Source organism: Populus euphratica, unplaced genomic scaffold (genome assembly GCF_000495115.2).
Source record: "Populus euphratica unplaced genomic scaffold, PopEup_1.0 scaffold3.1, whole genome shotgun sequence".
NCBI lineage: Eukaryota > Viridiplantae > Streptophyta > Magnoliopsida > Malpighiales > Salicaceae > Populus > Populus euphratica.
In genome coordinates, this window is record NW_011499847.1 from 1,436,756 (window position 1) to 1,453,811 (window position 17,056).

At 31.6% G+C, this 17,056-nt stretch overlaps 2 protein-coding genes across 2 annotated transcripts; both read left to right on the top strand.

Annotated features, from left to right (window-relative positions):
• The first annotated feature begins 2,937 nt into the window (after positions 1-2,937).
• GGR (geranylgeranyl reductase) lies at positions 2,938-5,339 on the top strand. The gene is made up of 2 exons (XM_011047264.1): positions 2,938-3,528; positions 4,278-5,339. The coding sequence occupies exons 1-2, from the start codon at positions 3,160-3,162 to the stop codon at positions 4,944-4,946; spliced, it is 1,038 nt and encodes a 345-aa protein (XP_011045566.1). The 5' UTR covers positions 2,938-3,159; the 3' UTR covers positions 4,947-5,339.
• A 1,062-nt stretch (positions 5,340-6,401) lies between these two features.
• LOC105140435 (F-box/RNI-like superfamily protein) lies at positions 6,402-10,088 on the top strand. Its single transcript, XM_011047275.1, has 4 exons — positions 6,402-6,658; positions 6,764-6,969; positions 7,312-7,405; positions 8,441-10,088. The coding sequence occupies exons 1-4, from the start codon at positions 6,485-6,487 to the stop codon at positions 9,899-9,901; spliced, it is 1,935 nt and encodes a 644-aa protein (XP_011045577.1). The 5' UTR covers positions 6,402-6,484; the 3' UTR covers positions 9,902-10,088.
• The last annotated feature ends 6,968 nt before the right edge of the window (positions 10,089-17,056 follow it).

The window sequence follows — 17,056 nt, forward strand, 5'->3', positions numbered from 1 at the left end:
TAGTAGTAGTAGTAGTAGTAGTAGTAGTGCTGCTGCTGCTACTACTACTATTATTACTATTACTACTAGTAGTACTATTATTATTACTATTATTATTGTTATTGTTGTTGTTGTTGTTTATAATTGTTGTTTGTAATTTGTACAATTAACCTCCCTGTGGTTCGACCCCGGTCTTGCCAGGTTATTTATTACTTCGACACTCCTGCACTTAGAAGAAGACATCAATCTTTAAGTCATGTCATTAATCTGCAAAAAAGACCGTCTAAGTTGGCCTCTTTAGGCCGGCACCAACACTATGCTATCGCCATTCAGACTAAATTGTTCAATCGGCATTGTAAAGTAACTGCATGGGATTATTTTCATGCGTGCTTTATTAAATTTGATGGATCAACAAAGCATTATATGTATATGAAAAATAGTCATTGGGGCAACATTTCCAGGCAAAATAGGAGAAGATTGTGAATAGTGTCGAATAACACGTCGTCTATTTTTTTTCAAAACAGCATTGTTTTGGATTAGTTAGGGATTTTTAATGATTTTTGATTTATTCTTCCTAAATTCTTGATTTAATGCAATTAAGCCCCTGACAAAGTTCAATTGGAACCTCGAAGTTACTCGCATTTTACAATATGGTCATTGGTATTAGATTTTATTAATTGAACCCTTAATTGACCATTAAACTTTCAATTTCACCCCCCGATTTTTGTCAATTAAGCACCTCAATTTTGGTGCATTTTATAGATTGATCCTCGGATTCGAATTTCTTCAATTTAGCCCTTAATTGACCCTAAAAACTCAATTTTCTTGCAATTTAGCCCTTAATTTCAATTAATTAACATGGTAAAAATTAAATTTGGTCTCTTAAAAATCCAATCTTCTCAATTAAGCCCAAATTAGGCTCCTAAATTTAATTTTTCACCAATTAAGCCCTAAATAAAATTAATAAGTCCTTACACTTAATTGAATCCTTCAATTGGACCCAAATTAATTTTTAAACATAATTAAAATTTAATTTGACCCATAATTAAATTAAATTGGCCTGTTAAAAATTTAATTATGTCCATGGACTTGATGTTTATGCAAATTTATCCAATAATCATCTAATTTGACCTTAAATTTGTATTTTTTATATATTTTTAGGTACAATGAGGTACAATTATTTTGACCTTGAATTCTCTCTAAATTGCAGCTTGATTCTCGAGTTTGCTTTCTCTACGTTACCAGCTATTATTTTATTTTTTTTGTCTTATTTAAAAAAATTATTTTTTAAAAAATAACCCATAATTGGGTTATCATACCCACCATTAGCTCCACCACAGGAAGCCAACACGATTACCAACCGACTACCAAAAACCATTGTTGGTTTCTCTCTTCTTTTTATAGCATTTCTCACGTGTTTTTTCTTCTTCTTTTGCTTCCTTTACCGCCGGCCACCATCTATGTCATAGTTTCAGCCATCATCCTCAAGTCAGCCTTTTACCGTTTCTACCACCAACCGACCACCATGCAGCTATCGCGATTCTCCTTCCAATGTTTCTCTCTTCTCTACAACTTTTTTTTCTTCCTCCCGTAGTCAACGCCGACCTCCACGGCTGCAACCACTGGTAGCACATCATCATCTTTGGCTGGACCGCCACCATACTAGGTTATTTACCCTCTCTCCCCTTCCCTTTTTTCTTCTTTTCTTTACTGCCTCTATTCAATGAACAGAGGACGTTAATTATAATTCACATCCTACTATTCACTCATGAACAATGGTCCTGAATTATAATTCACGTCCACTGTTCATGTAGTGGATTATATTTTAAAAAAAAATCATTTAAAAAATGATGATTTTCTCGTATATTTTTCTACCAATTTTGTATGATATCGGGTTGTATATTTACACTGTAAAATACAAATTCAGTATTAAAATACTCGGTTTTCTTCAAAATATTTCAAAAAAATAAAAAATTTCAAAACATTTTCAAAAAGAAAAAAAATATTTTGTTTAATATGGCTAAATTCTAAAATTTTTCCAAGCATATTTTTCATAAAAAAAATTCCATCTTTTTTCTTGTTTAAAAAAAATCCAAAAATGAATATCGTAACCAGTTTATAATTATCCATGAAGATTTGGCCATTATGTCAAAAAAATTCAATAATTTTTTGTAGAATCCAGATGTAGACTTTAATATTTATAAGGTGTAAAATTACACGATAAAGTACACCCTCAGATATTAAAGATACAAGATATAAATAAATATGATATTAAAATTTAAATTTTAGAATGGTTAAGATTTAACCCAATAAGATAGAAATTTTCTCTTAAAGAGAGATTTACCTTAAAATTTAAAAAAAACTAACGAATAAAAATCTGATTTAAAAAAAATAATCAAATAATAATATAGTTTACCATAAATACAGTATATTGAAGATGATTCATCAATTTTTTATATAATTAATTTCTTATTCAGACTCAAATGTATCTATAAATTATAAATTTTTAATAACAATAATATTACGTAACAGTTCATAAATATTAATCATATCTCTGTAGTTAAATTTAAAAAATCAATCATATGTCTGTTGTTAAATTTAAAAAATCTTTCTAGTACATCACATTTTACATATAAAATATGAAAAAAAATCTTCATCGTTCCTAGACAACAACGTCATGCCGCTTTACGTAACAGTTCATAAACATTAATCATAACTCTGTAGTTAAATTTAAAAAATCTTTCTAGTACATCACATTTTACATATAAAGCATGAAAATAATCTTCATCGTCCCTAGACAACAATGTCATGCCGCTTGCCCCGCCCGACATAAACGATAAAACCCCATTAAATAACCTTTATCATTACACGCAAACAAGTTTTTCAATTTAGTACTGCTTTCACTGATTAATATATTTATATATATATATATATATATATATATATATATATATTTATAAAATAGACAGTGCATTTCCTCTTGCCTAGGTAGCAGCAAACACTCCAAGCCATGACGACAAGTCAATGAAACCTTTTCTCCACTCCCAAATCCCATCCGATCCGTCGTAAATATGCACCGAACTCCATTCAAAGCTCAAACTTTCCACATTGGAAAAGCAACCTTTGTAGAGGCATAATCAGTGGTTGAGAGAAACACAGGTTCTGTAAAAAAAAAAAAAAATGGCTCTCTCTCTCTCAGCGTTAACATCACCATCTATCACTCTCTATCTCCCTAAAAAAGGCCCAAATCTTTACCCTCCGAAGCTTAACAAAATGTCACCAATTCAATGTTCTTTATCAGTTTCAACCCATTCAAAAACACCCCAGTTTGATTTAAAGACTTATTGGACAGACTTGATCCTAGAAATCAATCAGAAGCTTGACCAAGCCGTTCCTATTCAGTATCCAGATAAGATTTATGAGGCCATGAGGTATTCTGTTCTTGCTAAAGGTGCTAAAAGAGCCCCTCCTGTTATGTGTGTTGCTGCTTGTGAGCTCTTTGGTGGTGATCGTCATGCTGCCTTCCCTACTGCTTGTGCTCTTGAAATGGTAAGAACCCCCATCTTTGTATTTTGATTCTTTTTTAATTTGATTTGGTTTTTGAATTTTTTTAATGCTGTTTAGTTTTTTTTTTTTGGAGGAACTTAATCGAGAAGGGAATTGAATTTGATGTTGTTAGGTTCTTGATTATGTCTAATTAGTGCAGGGTCAAGTGGGTTAGGTAGGTTCTTTGATCGCACTCTTAACATTTTTATATGGGTTTTCATGATGACTGTTCTGCTTTAGATGTCAAATAGCAAATATGAAGTTTAGGTTGGTGTTAGTCTTGTTTTTCAGTTTCTCGTCCAGAAGCTATCAGAGGAATCTTACTGGAAACTCTAATCTTGAGTTAGCAGGACTGATGATGCTATGATGTCCTATCATGTTGAGCCACTTTATGTTTTAAGGTGGATATGTGATACAGATATTGTTCTTTTTGTGGAATCTTTTCATTTAAGGAGGGATTCAGGATACTTCTCTTTAGGTAGAAGTATTTTGATTTCAGTTTGTTCTGCGTAGCAGAATCAGAGAGTAAATATGGAATTGCTTTTAACTGCTGGTTCCAATACTGAGGAACAACTCTGTTTATAAAAAGGAGAATGCTTAACTCTTCTTAAGTCACTTGGAGTACTTCCAATTGTCTTGGAGGAAAGGGAAAGTGTTGTAGGGGTCTGTCATCTATGTATGCGTGACAACTTTGCTGATTTGCAATCGCCTTCCTTGTGGTAATTGAATCCATTATCCTCTGGTTTTGACAGGTTCATTCAGCTTCGTTGATTCATGATGACCTTCCCTGCATGGATGATGACCCGTCACGTCGAGGCCAGCCTTCAAACCACAAAATTTATGGCGTTGATATGGCAATCCTTGCTGGGGATGCACTCTTCCCTCTTGGCTTTCACCACATTGTATCCCACACACCTTCTGACCTTGTACCAGAGCCACGACTTCTCAGTGTGATTGCCGAGATTGCCCGTGCTGTGGGGTCCACAGGCATGGCTGCTGGGCAGTTCCTTGACCTTGAGGGCGGTCCCAATTCCGTTGAATTTGTTCAGGAGAAGAAATTTGGTGAAATGGGTGAGTGCTCTGCGGTGTGTGGAGGATTGCTAGCTGGTGCCAAGGATGATGAGATACAGAGATTGAGGAGATATGGAAGAGCTGTTGGGGTATTATATCAAGTCGTTGATGACATCTTGGAAGCAAAAACGATGAAGAGCAAGGTAGATGAGGACAAGAAGAAAAAGAAAGGGAAGAGTTATGTTGCTTTTTATGGGGTTGAGAAGGCTATAGAGGTAGCGGAGGAGCTGAGAGCCAAGGCTAAAAAAGAATTGGATGGGTTTGAGAAATATGGTGATAGTGTATTGCCACTTTATAGCTTTGTGGATTATGCTGCTGATAGAGGTTTCAGTTTTGGTGAGTCAAGTTAGTGATGAGGCTTTATCGTCTTCACCGCTGTCTCTGAAAAGAGGATGGCTTGTTTGATGGCAAGAGATGTATCTTAGTGACAAACACGATGAGATACAGCGGCAAACAAGCATTCTAACTTCATCGGCAGTGAAAGCTAGTTGCAGAAAGTCTGGTTCTTATGCTGCTTTCCCGTATAGAGGAGATGCCCTCTTCACCAATCTAGATGGAGAAACCTGCGAGCAAAGTTAGAATTTAATCGCAGATAGCTGTGTGTTTTAATTTCCTTTGTATAAATCAGACATGTAATTCAATAGCTGCAAGCTTAATTTATGGATGACCGGTATTAGTAAAACTATTTGGGTATTGAAACAAATAAAAAGTTATTTTAGAAGCGTTAAAATATGGTCTTTAAATTATTTATTTGTTTTATATAAAAATAACAACTCTAATATACAACTAAATTTTTTGAAAGATTAAGGAAAAAATAATGAAAATATGATTTTTGCATATATATATTTGTGAGAATAAAAAGAAAAGAAAAAAGATAAAAAAAAACTAATATCTCTAAAATATTAAATTTTAAATGTAATTTTTTATATATATTATAAATATCCATAATATTATAGAGAAAGCTTACTAGTAGAGCTTATTTATTATGATTTTCATTTAATTTATTACATAATAAAAATTTATATTTATGAAAAATATATTAAGCAAGTATTTTTTTTTCCAATATAGAATAAAAACCTTTCTTGTGAAACTACCCTTTATTGAAAAGATACCTGTCGTTTGGATTCGATTTCCAGTAGACCTCGGAGTTTCCAAAACGTCCTTGACTCTTGAGACTATTTCAATTCAATCCTTGAATTGCAAATTTCGGAAGTTTTACTACCCTACTAGAAAGCTATAGCGACCTATGAATGAGACACGTGCTTTCCTTTCATGAGTGAAAAAACAAAGTTTGAATTATCTGCTTTTAATTTTCAAAATTATGGCATCAAACAAAGTGTGACGCTTATTGATAAAAAGAAATGATGAATTAATTACTCTTCATTTATTTTATTAATGTTCGACATAAATAAATCATAAATAAACTAACTCACCACATGTAAAATTTGAAATTAATATCTTTGAAAAACATAATAAATCATATGAATTTTATAACTTATAAACTGACATAAATTAAAATAAAGTAAATAAAAATAAAAAATAATATATTTAGATCCTAGTACTATGAAATATGAAAAAAAAATTCAATAAACATATTTTTCATTTATACATGAATGAAATTTACAAGAAAGATACAAAAGTTACTTTGACAGAATTAATTAAAGAATTTAAGTTTTAGGTCAATAACGGTTAAAAATAAAACAAAGGGAGAGAATAGTAATCATTTCAACTGACATACTATTTTGAAACAAATTAGAATATTAAAGGACTGATTTACATTTAACCCCAAATAAAAAGAAGGACAGTTGACACATCACAGTTTTCTGTTTTTATCATCGTCATCATCATCGCTTCCACCACATCGTGTCAAGGCAAAGCCATTGAGAAGATGGCTGACCCTGACGAGGAAGAAGGGAGCTTGGATCAGCTACCAGCAACGGTACTTGAAACCATAGTATCAAAACTCGACGTGGGATCGATCTGCTCCGTTTCTTCCACTTGCAAGACCTTCAACGCTTGTGCTTCTCACATCCTCACTTTCGTCCCCAGTTTCGACCTCCTTGTAAGCCAACCATTAGAACATGAAAAACCCACAACAGATCTCAACTTTTCATGAATATTTGATTTTTTTATTGATGGCTTTCTAATAAAAAAATTGTTGTCATAGGATATTGCACCGTCAATTGATTTATTAAGGCCTTTGTTGCCTCCAAATCCTTACCTTAAAAGCTTAAAGCTTGATTGTGGTCGGCTTGATGATTCTGCAATTAATGTTGTGGTTCGGGATTCCTTGCATGAGCTTTATTTACAAAATTGCGCGGATTTTAGTGGGAAATTGCTCTCTGAGATTGGAGGAAAGTGCGCGGATTTGAGGTAAAAAGATGTTAGATTTTTCCCCTTCTTCTGACTGTGCATGCATTACTTGCCCGATGGGAACTGTTATGAACTTATGGTAAAACGTTCAGAAATGCAATAGAAAATGTGGGTTCATGTTGATGTGTGTATTTGCGTGTGAAATGCAAGCAGTCGTGGCTGACACTAGACACTAGCAGTGATCAAAATTTAATGAATATGCAAGAAAACATGGGTTTGTGTTTGTGTGTGGGTTATCGTGGGGTAATTGAGCAATGTGTGTGATGGTGATATGTGATTATCTGGAAGTGTTAGATTTGTTGCGTTGTTATTGATTTTGTATGTTTTTGAATTTTGGTTCAGGTATCTGTACTTGGGATCGGTGGCGGAAAAAAGAGGACGTGCTATTCATATATCTGATCTGGAGGAGCTACTTAGAGGCTGCACACGATTGGAAGTAAGGCTCAAGTGCAAATTGAAGTAGTTAATGAAGATTAAAATGTAAAGTAGTAATTGAATGGCAAAGAAATGTTTGGTGAGATTTTATATTAGATTGCTTAATCTTTAGCACATTTATTGCCATTGTAGTTTAGTCTTGGTGTTCCTGTTCCGTAGCTGGATTTAATCTCTCTTAGATGAAAGAAAATCTTTACATAATCTAGAAATCGTTGTGATATAATATAATTGCTGATTCCTCAACCTAGTTATTAGTATGGATGCAAATAAATGTAAAATCAGCTTCATTTAACTTTTCATTACTTGACATTCAAAATCATATATTAAATGACCAAACAGGATGGAGATATCCCTGTTGATTTAAAAAAAATTGTACAAGTACTCCAACCGTAGCATTCATTTCATCGTTTAAACAGCTACTGAAATGTACAGCTTTGGAGCATAAGCTATTTAGTATGATGGTGGGCATAATATTGTTATGTGAGTTTTTGGATTACTCCATTTGCTATCCAAAAGCTTCCTCATAATTTTGAATGTCTCTTCTTTGTTAGTTCTGCATGCACATGCAATTACAAGCATACATCTACGAAGCTTGTAGTGAGTGTGTTTTTTGTGTCAAATTGAGGACAAGAATAATATAACCAATACAGATTAAATTTGTGGACTTGTTGCTCTTTGATCAATTTTGTTTAGTCATTCTGCTATAGAGCCTCTTGTTTATTTAATGGGTGCTGTCCTGGTCTGTGGGCTGCCTCATGCTGACATTTATTGTGTTCTTGAATTTGGTCGTGCTGGCAGGGAGACTAAATTGGGTTTACATGAATCTGGTTTAATAATTGAATGATAGGTTATATGTTAGTGCATATCACTTAGCTCTTACAATGGTATGTACCTGGATTATTTTGCATTTATGTGATGTATCTTTGTTCAAGATACTCTGTCAAGGTTTCATTCACATATTTACAATTAAGCATGATATTCCAATGACCTTTTGGAACAAATACATTCTGCCTAATATGCGCTTATTGTTTTGCAGGAACTGATTTTGATGTTTGATGTCTCATTATTTCTTCGTCATAATTTTGCTCTAATATGGGCTTTGGTTTCAGAAAAACTGACTTCTCTTGAGATTGGGTATGTTTCTTCAGTGATGGTGACTGAACTGGTTGGCCCAAGTTTGGGACCTCATCAATCACCAAATCATGTTCGACCATCCATTCTGCCTGGCATTCAGAAATTGTGCCTTTCTGTAGACTATATTACTGACACCATGGTTAGCACAATATCAAAAGGTCTCATGTCCTTAACACATTTGGATCTTCGAGATGCTCCTCTCATAGAACCAACAATTACATTTGATCTCACCAACTCTGGTCTTCAGCAGATTAATCAGCATGGAAAACTCAAACATCTCTCGTTGGTTCGGAGCCAAGAATTCACCATTACATATTTTAGACGTGTTAATGATCTCGGAATGCTATTAATGGCTGACAAGTGTGCAAACATGGAAAGTATTTGTCTTGGAGGCTTCTGTCGAGTTACAGATACAGGATTCAAAACAATCTTGCATTCATGCTCTAGTCTGTACAAGCTCCAGGTGTCTTATGGAATCCATTTGACTGATCTGGTCTTTCATGATATCCCTGCAACATCCCTGTCTTTGATACATGTGAGCTTGAGATGGTGCAACCTTTTAACCAACCATGCAATAAAAAACTTGGTATTGAATACACGCCTTAGAGTTCTTGACTTGAGAGACTGCAAACACTTTGGAGACGAAGCCCTAAGAGCTATCAGCGCTCTTCTGGAATTGAAGATTTTACTGCTGGATGGTTCCAATATAAGTGATTTTGGATTGTCTTACTTGAGAGGAATTATAAATTCATTAGTTTCTCTGTCTGTGAGAGGATGCAAAAGACTAACAGATAAATGCATCCCTGCTTTATTTGAAGGCTCTTCTAAACTGAAGTTACAACAACTGGACCTATCAAATCTTCCTAACCTGTCTGATAATGGAGTTCTGGCACTTGCAAAATGCCGGGTTCCAATTTCTGAGCTTCGAATGCGACAATGTCCACTTATTGGTGATACTTCAGTTATGGCATTAGCTTCAATGCGGGTTGATGAGGACAGATTGCATGGTTGTAGTTTGCGGCTGTTGGACCTTTACAACTGTGGCGGTATAACACAGCTTTCATTCCGGTGGTTAAAGAAACCCTATTTTCCAAGGTTGAGATGTTTGGGGGTGACAGGAAGTGCGAGTAGGGATATTATAGATGCTTTAGCTAGGAATAGACCATTCTTGCATGTGGCATGCCATGCTGAGGAGCTGGGGTCCAACCAGTGGGATAACTTGCATGGTTTATACATGCATGACAATGATGAGGTGGATGAACTTGAACAATGGCTTCTCGAAGAAGAGGGTGACTATAATGATGAGGAGATGATGGATGCTGATGATGATGATGCAGAACTATTGGATCATTTAGCCTTGTAAAATGCTCCGTGTATTAGCATTTATGTTGTATATATATTTCTCGATTGGTTTTACCAGTTGCAGATACATGTAAAGAGACAGTCCACTGATCTTGTGAGTGGCCTCAGAATCTCTAATTTTAAAACAGAATTTACTGTATCTGTGTGTAATAAAAAGTGCGTTGTAAATGGATTGCCAATTGCTTGCTAAAGTGCGTTGTAAATGGATTGCCAATTGCTTGCTTGCTTAGTGTTTGATTCGTTTGGCTTTGGCCGCAGCCCCTTCTACTGCTGAGCGGAATCGTGATTACGATTATGCCAAGTAGATATAATCATTGGATTGAAGCACAGCAAGATAGTAGCAGATAAAGAATATGCCACTTACAGGACCAGAAATGGTTTACCATACAAAAATTGTTTGTAAAATCATCTAGAAAAATCTGAGATCGTCCACCAATTAAATCTTCTATTATCATCATCTTTACAGTCTATATGTAGCAGATGCTCGCAGAACTGCTCACACTCCATCCCTGGAAACCTGCTACATCACATTGTTAATACATTGCAAGGATTTCCTGAAATCCTTGACCAGTGTGATACTTTTTCTTTAAGATTTTATCATCAGTTGTAAAAAAAAAAATAGAACAATCATCCTAAGAATAATCGATAACAAAAAAAAAAAAACAAAAACGCAATTTCTGGCTTTTAAAATTATGTATCTCACGTAGATTTTAAGCGAATGAAGAAAATTATTCATCAAAGAAAGCGAATGGGGACATTTTAATCTATCATAGTGGTGGAGTAGAAACGCTAAACTGTTTTAGGGATTTTCCCTCCCTCCAAGCCAACCTATTTAACTGCTCCACATTATCGGTTTTCATCCATTTCTTGCCATAATTGCAAGGCTTGGATCGGGATTTGATACTTCAAAGGTTTGGTAAACTTGAGTTAATATTTTTATTTTTTTATTATGAAAACACTGTTTTGTTTTTTTATAAAAAAGAATCTTTGATTTTAATATGATAGGATTTGAATAAGATTTAGTAAGTTGTGAGTTAACCCACTTAATTATTTGAGTTTAGTGCTACTAATATCAAATTAATTTAAATTAATACTTAATTGAAGTCAGATTTCAAGTCATAAATTCAATAGATTTACCAACTAAACCGGTTAATTTCATTACTATATTTTATAATGGTTCCAATATTAAGCTTTTATGTAAATGACTTTTGCAATCAAAATAAGTTTATAATGAATAAAAATTAATCCCTGTCATTATAATTATAAATGAAATATTTTTTTCTTTGAGAAATTTTAAAATAATTATAAATTTAATAAATTATATACACTTTCAATAATTTTGAGATAAATCAGAGATGGTGTTCGCAAACATTGCTTAAAAATATTAAAAAAAATAATTTTATTGAGATTTTAATAATTTAATTAATCAAATTAAATCAATTTCAATCTTTTATATATTTATATATACACACAACACTATTTGAATAATTAATTTAATATTTTAATAACTTAAACCTTTTCTCGATTCTGAAATCGGGAATGAGAGGTATGTTTCAGGATGTTCAATGCATAGATAATGATATTAATTGGGAGGGGGGGGGGGGGAGAAAGTTTTTGTCTGTTTTCCTTTTGCTAGTTTAGTTTGTAGCTTGTAAGCTCCCCAAACCATTTTTTTAATTATTATTATTATTATATATGAGAAAAATCTATGTGTATGTATTTTTGGTTAACCTCAAGAGATAGAGTTTTGTCTTTCTAGGTTTTAAGTTTAAATTCTATTGCTAACAAAAAAATATTCTTGGGGTCATGTAATGTAGGGTGATGTGTGTAAATATTAATTATATGTTGCATAAATCTTTTATTTTTAATTAATATAGGTGTCCAGGTTAACTTGTGTATACCTTAACTAATCCCACGAGTTTTAAATTAATAATTATATAAGTTTCTAATGGCTTCTGATGTTTGTAAGACTCAAATTGATGATCTTTGAAGAATAATTCTGGGTCTGATGTTTATAAGATTCAAATTGATGATCTTTGAAGAATAATTCTAAAGCATGACCAGTTGAATTATATTTTTTAGGATTATTTTATATTTTTTAAAAATATATATATTTCCTAAAAATAAGTTTTTTATTAATAAAAGAAATAAAAAAAATCTATGTGTCTATGTATTTTTGTCAACCTCAAGAGGTTGGTCTGGCATTGGTTTAGCAAATATCAGCCAAGGCACGAGAGTTTGCTCTTTCAGGTTTCAAGTTTGAATTCTCCTGCTAAAAAAAAACCTCTTAGAATCACAGGCTGTAGGATGACACGTGTAAAAACTAGTTCCGGGTTGCATGGACTTATTATAATGTGTGAAAGCTTGTCTAGAATACTTTATATTTCTTTATATATATATATATATTCCTCGAAAATAATTTTTTTATTAATAAAAAATGAGAAAATCTTTCCACGCCTTAAATTGATGCCGGTACAAAATACATTTAGTAAAGGTAAGTTTCTTTTTCACAAAAAAAAAAAAGGATCGAAGATGAATATATAATGAAAAATTAATGCAATGGAAGTTTAAGAGATCAGACTCGAGGACTGTATTTTTGTATCCGAGACAAATACCTTAACATGATGTCCTCGGCGTACAAATTTTCTTGTGTCATGGTTCAAATTACGTAGCCCAATCACTCCAAAGAAGGAGGCCCAATTATTCATTAAACAAATTTAAGTTTCACTTTGCCAGCAATAGATCACGTGAGGGTTTTTGTTCACGAGGCCTATGGTCGTTCGGCTTGCTTGTTTTCATTACTTCTTCACAAACCCCAAAAACAAATCACGTGAGAGTTTTTTTCCTCCTCGAGATAAAAACTTTATTATTGTCAAAAATAAAGTTCTAAATTAGAGGGGCAACTCTTTTTTATTATAACTAAAATTAAGGATGCGATCCTTAATTTGTTAGTAAGAAAGTAGCAATAACTTACAAGTCACCCATCCACTTCACAATTCTTAAATAGGACTATTATTTTTCCGTAGATAGGAATCATAATTAAATAAACGCGTGTTTGGTACTGTGACTAAAATATTATTTATCAAAAATTTAAATTTTATTTTATTTAAAATTATTTTTAAGTTTTTTAATATGTTAATGTCAAAAATAAATTTTAAAAATAAAAAAGATATATTATTTTAATATATTTCATAATAAAAAATAATTATTATCAAGTGTCAATGTTATAGAAAAATTCAAGCAATTTCTAATTTGAGTTGCATTTGCCGAACTTAATTTAGGGTTTGATTCGGGGAAAAATCTCAATTTTGTATTAACATAATATTTTTTATTTTTATTTTTTAATATTAATTTGATTAAATTTTATCAGATAAGCTAGAATACTAAATTAATTTTTCAAGTCATCCAGTTTGGCTAAATTTTGGTTTAAATTAAAATTCTGCCGAGGTTAAGTTACGAGAAAAATGTTGATTACGCTGGCCAAAATTATCCGTTTAAAGAGATGGAATGCAATAAAATATAAATACACACACACACCTCGTCATGTCGTTGGTTTATGAAAGTAAAAAACGATACAGTTGCCAGCTTGCCGACTTGCTGATTTGGTGATCTAATCTATAATCTACTAGAGTATTCAAACCGACAAACTCTATCTGTAGAGATTTGGCCCATCAAAAGTGAGCATATGTTTTTTTATATTATTATTGTTATTATTCATCAAGTGAGTATGTGTTACCCAGTAAGGAATTTTCAAGTAGAAAATAAAAATAAGGTGTTAGTTAATTTTTTGTTAAGATTTTTATAATTTTTTTAAAAATTAAATAGATTTGGTGGACATTTTAAATTTAAGATGTTTAAACTTGATAGCTGGTTAAACAATATATATCTATCAAATATATCAAACCAAAAATATTTGAACTTGATAATTAGTCATATTAAAAGTGAAATATGTTCGAGAAACATGTAAGATTATGGATACTTGGACCTGACAATCAACCATATTCAAGATAATATGAAATTGATAAACGTGCTGGATCCAAAACATAAAAATTTATCAATTCGCTACATCAAAGGTATTCGGACTTAACAATCAATCAAATACATGAATTTGATAATTAACCACATTAAGGTAATATAAGTTGGATAAATATATTAAGGCCAAAAAAATTAAACATTATTAAATTTTAAAACTTTATGTATGATCTAAATAATTATTTTAATATAAGTGTTAAAAACATAATAAATTATCATACCTCTTTTTATAAGATAGTTAGTCATACTAATATAATAAATTTTCTATATTTATAGGTGTATGCAATATCTCTTAAGAAATCTATCATACTTATTTTTTTATTAATAATATATAAAATATATTTATTTTTTATTAATATTTTTTAAAAACAGTGGATCTTATAATTTTTTTCAATAAAAAAACAAGATTTAGAAGTATAAATACTCTATAAAACATTTAGATAAATAACTTATAACTTCTTATATCCTAAGATAAAAAATATTTAAATTTTAGAGCATGAATAAATTTAAAATTTAAAAATAAATATTTATGTTGATAAAATTTAAAGTTATCTTAAATTATTTAATATTCTTCTTATTAAAATATTAATTTTACCATGAAGGAATTTTTAAATCCTACGATGTTTGTTTTTACAAGCTCTTAAAATTTTTATTGTAAATCTAGAGTTCAAGAAGCCTAAGTTACGCGAATATATTAATTAACCGGTGCCCTAAGCATTAAATAATTTTTTATTTATATTGGTTGTATTTTGTACACTATCTTTTGGATACTATTACCACCTTTCCAAGATCAAGTCCAGTAGACCTGTATTGTCCACGTCAGAAATTGGCCCCACCCCAATATGAATCTGGGTAAGCTGCCTTTCAACTCCGTTTCAAGCTCTTTACCAGAAACTAGAGAATAAAATCTTCTCATTTTTTACAAGATGTAAGAGACTTGGATGCGGTGGCGATTGTTATCTTGTATATCTGAATTTAAGAAATGTAATTAAACAAAAAAAATTAGTACATATATTACTTTGTAAATATCCTTCTAAGAGTCAATCGAGAAAGAAATTAAAAAAAAATAGTAAATATATTACTTTGTAAATATTCTTCTAAGAGTCAATCGAGAAAGAAATTAATTATAATATTTGAAGAGATACATGATGGTTGATTTTTTATTTAATTTTCATTATCCAAGCTGTTTAAACAAGGTAAAAAATTGACTTAAAATGTTTCAAATTTCCTAAAAAAATAATAATATCCAAAACATAAGTGGATAAGATTAAATATTCACTCGAGACTCGACTAGGAACATGGATTTCTGGTCTTGTAAGTGGCATATTCTTGCAGTGTAGCGGCGACAAGTCGCCGCTTTGCCGAGCCTTATCTGCCAATCTCACGAGACCTTTGGTGACTCCAAAGGCCACTTTACCTCGTCAGCCACTCCCATCTTTCCACGTGCCTTCCAAGTCACTCCTTCTTGATTATCTTCCATGTCATTTCATGTTATCGTTTAAAATCCCGTTTATTCCTTTGGGTTGCGAATCATGCGTTTTCTCGCGCAGGTTAACATTTTCATTTAGAATATATTTGATAATGTCATGGTGCTTTTTTTTAATTTATATGTGTGTGTATATATATATAATATTTTTTATTTTTTAAAATTTCTTCTTAATACCAATATATTTAAATTACCTGAAAACATAAAAAATATTTTAAAGCAAAGAAAAAAATAATTTAAAAAAAACTTTTTAAAACATAAAAACAAACGAGTTTTTAACAAATTTTGAGTTTAGAGCTTGTTTAGTATTATATTAGCAATTATTTTTTAAAATATATTTAAAAAATATTTTTTTAGATTTATTTTTAATATTAACAAATCAAAACGACAACAAATATTAAAAAAAGTAATTTTCAATTAAAAAATTAAAAAATTTTAAGAACAGGCAGCCAGCCAAATTTCCAGAAAAGTTCTTGGTCTATTTCCAGACAAGTTCTTGTTTTATTAATCCCAAATCTAGAATTGATTTGGCAATTTGTATCTTTAAGTTTATTTTCATATTCCCATGAAGTTTTTTTCTTGGCAATTTGACACTCAACTTGTTCTCAAAAAATGACATTAGACTTATAAACGTGCTTAGCCTTAATTAACTAGAACATCAAAGAGACTCTAAATCAAACTGTTCAGAAGAATCAACTCATTAAAAGAAAAACTATCAATATCCTATGGTGCTCTGGAAATTAAGATAGTTGTTAAATTCAGTTGAGGAATTAATCTAAAAAAATTCTGAATTATTGGGTCATTAGGCTAATTTGCGAGGCATTAGGTTAATTAGTTTCATTAAAATAGTATTGTTATTTTTTAAAAAAAATTTTCGGTGTTAACCAAAACTAGGTTCAAATTATAATTTTACTAAGTTAATCAAGTTATTAAAATTCGTTTAAGCCAATCAAATTTATTAAATTAATTATTATTTTTATTTAATTTAAAACCTGACAAATATCAAGATACGAATTATTGATTCTTTGGATCAATCTACCGACTAACCCGAGTTTAGCAATTAAGCAAATCAATCATGATGTTTTTTTTTTCCTTGTGATTTAAACTTGTAATTTTTCTAACAGAATAAAATAAGCACCGCTGAAACATTTTTCGATTGGTTACGGCGGCAGGTGGCTTCATTTCGGGCTTCCGAATGTTGGTCATCACTTGAATAAGATAGAACAGTTACTCGACTCTCAAAAATATTGATTAATTAGTGATTTATTTATAATAACAACACGTCCACGATTTGCATGTGTAGCTATTGATTCGCGACCGTGATTTGCCAGATTATATATCGTTGTCAGGTGGAGCCGTGCTGTATGATAATTAACGTGCGTTATGTTCTCGACGCCCGAGTCCTGCAAGTTTAAGGTACTATACCCTGCAGTGTATGGACCCAGAAATCGGAAGCTTATTGTACGGATTTATCACCTTCGGTCTGAGTTTAACGCGCGGTTCTTTAGAGATTCTGTCAATATTCAAGAATACGTACTTTCTTTAAAAGAACATATATTTGGATTTGTATTTTTAATATAAATGCAGTAATGTATAACAAATGCAACTTCTTCTTCTTCTTCTTTTTTTTTTTTTTAA

Coding starts and splice junctions, on each gene's coding strand:
- GGR (XM_011047264.1), top strand. CDS start 3,160: ATGGCTCTCTCTCTCTCAGCGTTAACATCACCATCTATCACTCTCTAT. Junction 3,529..4,277: donor CTGCTTGTGCTCTTGAAATG/GTAAGAACCCCC, acceptor TGGTTTTGACAG/GTTCATTCAGCTTCGTTGAT.
- LOC105140435 (XM_011047275.1), top strand. CDS start 6,485: ATGGCTGACCCTGACGAGGAAGAAGGGAGCTTGGATCAGCTACCAGCA. Junction 6,659..6,763: donor TCCCCAGTTTCGACCTCCTT/GTAAGCCAACCA, acceptor TTGTTGTCATAG/GATATTGCACCGTCAATTGA. Junction 7,406..8,440: donor GAGGCTGCACACGATTGGAA/GTAAGGCTCAAG, acceptor ATTGTTTTGCAG/GAACTGATTTTGATGTTTGA.